The sequence below is a fragment of the Macadamia integrifolia genome, chromosome 6 (assembly GCF_013358625.1).
Source record: "Macadamia integrifolia cultivar HAES 741 chromosome 6, SCU_Mint_v3, whole genome shotgun sequence".
NCBI classification, from domain to species: domain Eukaryota; kingdom Viridiplantae; phylum Streptophyta; class Magnoliopsida; order Proteales; family Proteaceae; genus Macadamia; species Macadamia integrifolia.
Window position 1 is genome coordinate 35331823 of NC_056562.1, and position 7397 is coordinate 35339219.

At 37.3% G+C, this 7397-nt stretch overlaps 1 protein-coding gene across 1 annotated transcript in view; it reads left to right on the plus strand.

The window, feature by feature from the left end:
* Nucleotides 1-208: 208 nt before the first annotated feature.
* Nucleotides 209-7397, plus strand: part of LOC122082452 (dnaJ protein ERDJ2-like) — a 9213-nt gene continuing 2024 nt past the window's right edge. Inside the window, exons 1-9 of the mRNA XM_042650029.1 lie at nt 209-366; nt 1209-1435; nt 1547-1642; nt 2537-2657; nt 2767-2873; nt 2999-3216; nt 3727-3904; nt 3991-4110; nt 6516-6602. Coding sequence (XP_042505963.1) covers nt 1250-1435; nt 1547-1642; nt 2537-2657; nt 2767-2873; nt 2999-3216; nt 3727-3904; nt 3991-4110; nt 6516-6602 — 1113 coding nt within the window. The 5' untranslated portion in view covers nt 209-366; nt 1209-1249. The remainder of the gene's footprint in view (nt 367-1208; nt 1436-1546; nt 1643-2536; nt 2658-2766; nt 2874-2998; nt 3217-3726; nt 3905-3990; nt 4111-6515; nt 6603-7397) is intronic.

Sequence of the window (7397 nt, forward strand, 5' to 3'; positions counted from 1 at the left end):
TTTTTTTTTTTTTTTTCACATCCGATAAAACATGAAGAGAAATGCGATTTTGCTAATAGTGGTCCTAAGTGCTAAGTCGTAGGTCGTAAGTCGCAAGTCGCGACTCAAGGTAGGGTGGAGGGGGAAAAAAAAAAAAACAGAAGGGAGGACTCGAACTCTGGACGTGCCAGACGCAAGTCTACAGTTCAACTGCGACTCGTTAAATAATAATAACATATTTATTGAGAGAAAAGCCTCACTCGGAGTTCTGTGACAGGGTCTCTCTCTATATATATCGTCCATTTATCGCCGTCGTACGGGGGTCGGAAGATCTGAACCAGCTGAAGCGATAGAAGTAGATCCGGATCTCGATCCTCCACTTTTAACGTGAGTTTCTCGCCATTGGACATTTTGTTATACGTTATAATTTCGCGTGAGGAGGTTGTGGCGATCATATATTTTTAGTGGATTGGCTAACTTTTTTTTTCTTTTTTTTTTTAATTATAATTCGAAATTGGGAATTTCATGATGTGTTTGGTTGGGCTGGTTTATGCGAATTGTGGATGAGTTCCTGTTTCGTTTTTGTTTGTGCTTGGATTTGGTGTGTAGGTATCGTGAAATTGCAGTTTATATTGATTTCTCTCTTCCGTTTGTTGGATTTCTTTTTTCTACTTTTAGTTTGGCTTTCCTTCTGTTTTCATAGATTCTGAATAATTTTTGGATTTGAGATCCGAGCGTTCTTCATGTTTTGGGCGTCGGCTTTGTGATCTTAATTCAATTGGAGTTGGGTCTCCTTCCTTCTTTGTGTGTCTTTTTCTCTGTAATTTTGGTTACAGTATGCCAAAATAAAGGGGTTTAGGGTTTATGGTTCTGGTTGCATGGATGCGTGTGTTTGTCCAATTTACTGTTTTCCTTTTAGTAGAGAGCAATTGCCTGCTCGGCAATGTGTTTTGATTCAGATAGCTCTGCCACCCTAGCTTTGGTGTATATAGTTAATTAATACCTCAAAATTAGCATGCATTCATTTAGTGGGAGTCAATGGTGGGTTGATTAGACGAGATTGTTCCACTGGGGCTCTGCTCGTTATTTTGATCGTTTATTTGAGTTTGAATTAGTATTTAGTTGGAAACTTGATCATCTCCACATTCCAGCATGAGATCACTTGCTTCTATTAGAGTTTATCTGTTCAGATGTCACACTTGATGGTATAACAATGATCTCTTATGCAGATATTCTACTCAAAACAAGCCTTCATATACTATAAGTCTCCATGGCTGCATCAGAGGAAAACAGTGCACTATTCCCCATATTCATTTTGACTGTTCTGGCACTGCCTTTAGTGCCTTACACAATACTGAAGTTATGCCGTGCTGCCTCTAGAAAGGCAAAGAGCATTCACTGTCAGTGCTCTGTATGCATGCATTCAGGGAAGTATCGTAAATCCATATTTAAGCGGGTAAGTATCTGATATTATATGTGCAACTATATTTCAAAGTTTACAGTGGGAGTTTTGTTTTTCATAGTCTTTTAACCACTTAAATTTTTTGTTTTTTGTTTTTTTTTGCAGATCTCGTCCTTCTCAACATGTAGTAACTTGACACTTGTGCTACTCTGGGTTATTATGGGATTCCTGGTCTATTACATTAAACATATAAACCGTGAGGTATTTAGCTTCACTTTTTGATATTTGTTTAGTGCAAGGCATCGAGAGAACTGTAAAATCAGTTGTGTAACCACAATCTTTGATATCAGCCTTATTGTTGTTATGCCCCTATCAAAACTTTTACTACTGAACTATCCAGCTGTAACTGCTGGTTTATCATACCATTGAATTTTGCACTTCATTAATTTCAAGTAGCTAGGAGGTTTTGAGATCCTATCCATGATTGAATCCTATAAACGATGCTACAATATGCTTCTTCACCGAAAAGAGCAATTCTTTTTCTCTTTTTTTGGGTTGGGGTGGGGTGGGGTGGGGTGGTTGGAGATAAGGGATTGGATATTGTTGAATAGAACAGAGGACTTCACTGGAGATACAATAAAACTATGGAAAGAGGGATAAGAACAAAAACACCCTGAAACAAGGAGACAATATAAAGATGGGCGAGGAAGGAAGAGAACAGATCAACCTGCCTGGCATAGAGAACTAGTATAAGTGGATTTTTTACTTTCTAATCAAAACAAGAGTTCTGCAGTTCTTTCCCCTCTTTTTAAGTTGTATGATTATTACCAGCAGATAGCAATGTGTCTGTGATTTTGTCCTAATTACTGTGGTAGAGATTGGTATGTATGAGAAATCTTCTATGAATCAATGCCTATAAATTTATTGTCCTATAACTAGATGTCCCCCTTTTATTTGTCTGCATTATCTCAAGTCCAGTAGTGGTTATTTTATATTTTCAAGTTTGTTTATTCTGAGTGACATTGTTAAAAAAGGAAAAATTAGACAGCCAAGATTGCAATGTGACTTCCTTTTGAAATTATAAAATTAATGCTGGTGAATGGATACTCTGAATTTTGGATGCTGCATCTCACTGCTGATATTATTTTTCCTCAGATCCAAGTTTTTGAGCCTTTCAGCATTCTTGGATTAGAATCTGGAGCTTCAGAATCTGAGATAAAGAAGGCATATAGGAGACTCTCTATTCAATATCATCCTGATAAAAATCCAGATCCAGGTTGAAGGTGTTCTAAGTCTTCAGTGTATTTTTTTTGTTTTTCTTTGGGTTGGTTAGAAATGTGATGCTCTTTTGGCATGATGAATTTACCATTGCTTTTTTGTTTCAGAGGCGCACACATATTTCGTGGAATTTATATCCAAGGCTTATCAGGCTCTGACAGATCCTATATCACGTGAAAATTTTGAAAAATATGGTCATCCAGATGGCAGGCAGGTTGTGTACTTCCCTCTTGTATGAGAAGCCATCTTTTTGTTCTTTATGTTTGGCTAAAGTGAAGGAGCTGATTTCTGATTAGCTGTTTTTGAAACTAATAATTGTCCTAATCGGGGTTCGAGCAGGGGCTTCAAATGGGAATAGCTCTCCCTGAGTTCCTGCTAAACATTGACGGGGCATCTGGCGGAGTGCTCTTACTTGGGATTGTTGGAGTCTGCATTCTTTTGCCTTTGATGTTGGCTGTTATATATCTCTCGAGGTCATCAAAATACACCGGAAACTATGTTATGCATCAAACGCTGTATGCTTATTATCACTTGATGAAACCTTCATTAGCTCCAAGGTATGTGCACCTCTTCAAGAAAATTTTCATTATAAATTTTGGAGTAATCAGTATCTTTTTCTTACTTCCATTGTGGGTCAATGAGCACTATTCTTTAACTATTTTTCATGAATTGAGATATCTTGGTCATGGAATATGACAGTTTTTTTAGCCTGCACAATTGCAGTTAGGAAGGATCCTATAATATTTTGCATAAACTGTTTGAAGAGGGCCAAGAGGCTATCTACTGATGCCCACCTGTGAATGGCATCCATTGAGTCCATTTTGTGGTTTCTTCTACTAAGGGGTTTCCTCTCTTCCCTCACAGTCAAGTAGTTCTGTGGTTCTGTAGTTCTGTTGCTTTATTTATTTATTTTTTTAGGTGATAGACCTGCATGTTTCATATTACTTGGAACTACCAAACGTATCGTAGTCTCTTCTACATGTAGTTGCTTACTATATTTCTTTCTTTTATTATTATTATTATTTTATTTATTTATTTGAGCTCCTGATGGCACATACATAATACAGCAAGGTTGTAGACGTCTTCATTAATGCTGCTGAATACAAGGAAATGCCAGTTCGTAGGAGTGATGGCGAGCCCCTCCAGAAACTGTTCATGTTAGTCAGAAGTGAGTTGAACCTGGACCTCAAAAACATTAAGCAAGAGCAAGCAAAGTTTTGGAAGCAGCATCCAGCTCTCGTTAAGGTAGTTTCTTGTAGTTTCTTTTGCCTCTATTTTCTCATCCTTAGAGTTTGTTCACATTCTTATTCTCTTTTCTTTTTTGCATCCAGACAGAATTGTTGATTCAGGCGCAATTAACTCGTGAAGCAGGAACCTTACCATCAGCTTTGCAGGGCGACTTTAGGCACGTGCTTGAACTCGCGCCTCGCCTTCTTGAAGAACTAATGAAGGTGATTTCAACATAACTTGTCCAACATTATTGAGTTTGTTTTAGCATAGTTATGAAACTTCACTCCCTTGAAGTGTTCTCTGCTGTATCATTGTCTGCGGAGCTTTGCTCCAAACCTTGGATAGAGTTGCTTTTATTGTTTTAGAGCATATTTGTCAAGGCGACAAGGTGACCAAGGTGGTGGAGGGGTGCTTAAGCGTTTAGGCTCCCAAGGTGCCCAAATGTTATTTTTTATTTCCCCTCCTTTTTAACGTTATTTAGTATGCTACATATACCTTATATCATAAAAAGTCGACTTTATATCACATCAAGTCATCACAAATCAACATTAAGGGCCCGTTTGATAACGTTTCAAGAAACGCATTTCTGCCGTTTCTGTTTCCAGAAACAGCAGAAACGGAGCAAAAAACGTTTGATAAAACTGTTTCGTTTCACTTATTTTTAGAAATAGAAATAAATTTTTTTACTTATTTATGGTTGAAGAAACGACCCAGGCGAAACAAGTTGAACTTGTTTCGCTGTTTCTGGAAACGACTTGTGGCAATTCTTTCACTGGTTACCATCGACTTCTAAAAACATGACTTATCAAACACCTTCAATTCCGTTTCTGTTTCTAGAAACGGAGATTTATGTTTCTGCCGTTTCTTGAAACAGAAACGACAGAAACGTTATCAAACAGGCCCTAAGTCTCATCAAATCATGAAAAATCAACATTTAGAGAAATCTTCTTGTTCTCTAATAAGATCGACTGGTCAGATGATTTTAGTTTTACATGAGACTTTTTGTATTTGGTTGAGGACAAAACCAGCTTTCCAAATTCCAACAGGTCCAAGATTGCTTAAATCTGAGTTGTGTTGACAAAGTTATGTTCCGGTCAAACACCACAACCTCACCAACAACACTAGGCAGTTGTTGTTGATGAAGAAGCTGCTTTTACTTAACTGTCATAGTGTGGTGGGATTGGAGATAGTTGCAGAAAATCGACAGTTCTCTGTGTCTTCATGCTTAATTTGTGTAGCAGCAATGCCCAATCTATCATCTTTATAGGAGGGTGATTAGTTGGTGCAACTATGCCAGAGTAGATAATTGAAATTATTTATGATGGGAAAAAAAAAATTTATGGAGAAAAGCTTGGGGTGCAACTGATCATAAGTAATACAAGTTATAGATGAGTACATTGTCCCCACAGTTTTTAATAGGTAAAACTGGACCTCAGACGGAATCACTGAACTGCCAGGTGCTTCTTTGGTTTGTCCCAGTTCAACCCATTTATTAAAAAATTAAAACTGGCTGGCAAAAAAACTTAAAGAAGTAGACAACATATGCGTTCACAAGACAACTGTGAAAACAAGCTAATTATGCAGTTTTGACCCCATCAATCTGGGCTTTCTATTTTTGGATGGTTGGTTGGTTTTTTTTTTTTTTTTTTTGGGGGGGGGGGTCCAGGGTTCTTGGAACTCTGAACATAGTCTGGTTCCCATTGAATGTAGTTTCAGTTGCCTGTTCTTCTTTTTATTAAGACTCTCACTTAATTGTTAAGCATATTGAGCACATAGTAGAAAGTCATCTATTTTATTTATTTATTTTTCTGAGCCTGCTTTCTCACGTTGTTTTTGTCTGTCTTCGTCCTTTAAGTTCTTTATTGTTCTTCTAGCCATCATATATACTGAAAATTTTCCTCCAGTTACAAAGCCAGAAAGGATAAAATAAGGAATCAGAATGTTCAAGGTGATTTAGAAGTGGCTTTAATAGGTGATAAGTGAGGGAAAGTCATCATTGATGGTTTGGGCATTGCAACTGTTAAGGAGTAGCATGATGCAGACAGAGGAGTTAAAACTTAAAAGAAGAAGTTATAGACTGAAAAATCCTGGGGAGAAAGGGTGAAATAATATGTGGAATTGTTGATGGTTTGGGCATTGCAACTGTTAAGGAGTAACATGATGCAGACAGAGGAGTTAAAACTTAAAAGAAGAAGTTATAGACTGAAAAATCCTGGGGAGAAAGGGTGAAATAATATGTGGAATTGTTGATGGTTTGGGCATTGCAACTGTTAAGGAGTAACATGATGCAGACAGAGGAGTTAAAACTTAAAAGAAGAAGTTATAGACTGAAAAATCCTGGGGAGAAAGGGTGAAATAATATGTGGAATTGTGGATGGCATCAGGTTAACAATAAATATGACTATAAAGTTGAACATCCAAACATGATCCATGTAGCCAACCCCGTTTAGTTGAGATAAGACTTAGATGAGTTGAAGAGAAGATTTCCTCCCAAGGATAGTGAGGAGAACTCCCTTTCATGGGTGGTTACGTCTGCCATGTTGAGGGATGATTTAGTAATTCTGAAAAAAAAAATGTTTCCATCAATTTGACAACAGCGAGTTAATTCTTTTCCCTGTGCATGTAGATGGCAGTTATACCACGCAGTCCTCAAGGACATGGATGGCTGAGGCCTGCAATTGGGGTTGTTGAGCTTTCTCAAAGTGTCATTCAGGTATTCTTTCCCATGTCTTTCTCATGTACTCATCTAATGCTGTCATTTCAGCTTCATTTGTTTTGACATACATAATTTGAACATTGCCATCATAGTTCGATTGTCTTGATTTCTTGTATTTGAAAATCTACTCAAGTTATTGACATATCAATGCCAATTAAATCTTGCAAAAATCAGAAAGATGTTTTCTGCTGTTACTTTTGCTTATGTTTATTTTCTGCCTTTTATGTTTTAAAATAGATAAATGGTTTCCGACAGAGGAACTAGAGGAGTGAGGGTGGGAATTTAGACAAATCTGTTGAATTTCAGTGAAAATTAGTTCTTCACCTTTCAAAGGTCCTTTCTTTTTTGAGGGGTTAAAATTAAATGGGTTCCTTGCCTTCCCGTGGTGGGAATAAACATTACAACTCGAGTTAGAACTATGCAGCCTTCCCCTGAGAATGTCGAGAGGCTGTTTCGACCGCTTGACCACCAAGTCGCAACATTCGTACCTTACCGTTGGACCAAGCGTGCCTCTGTTACCAAGATCATATATTTCCTTTTTAGTAAAAGAAAAAGAACTTGAACAGCCACAAGCATTGATGTTTAATTATCAGATAAAACGAAGAAGGCAGAACATTGATATTATTTATAAATAATTATATTGATGACAATGATAGTGATGATATGAGCAAACTCTTATGCACTTGCTCACTTAACCAATTGTTTCATGTATGATTGTAGCTTTGATATCATTAAGTTCTCTGCTCTGCAGCTTATGTAAATCAAGTTTTGTCCTCCAATGAACACCTTCCT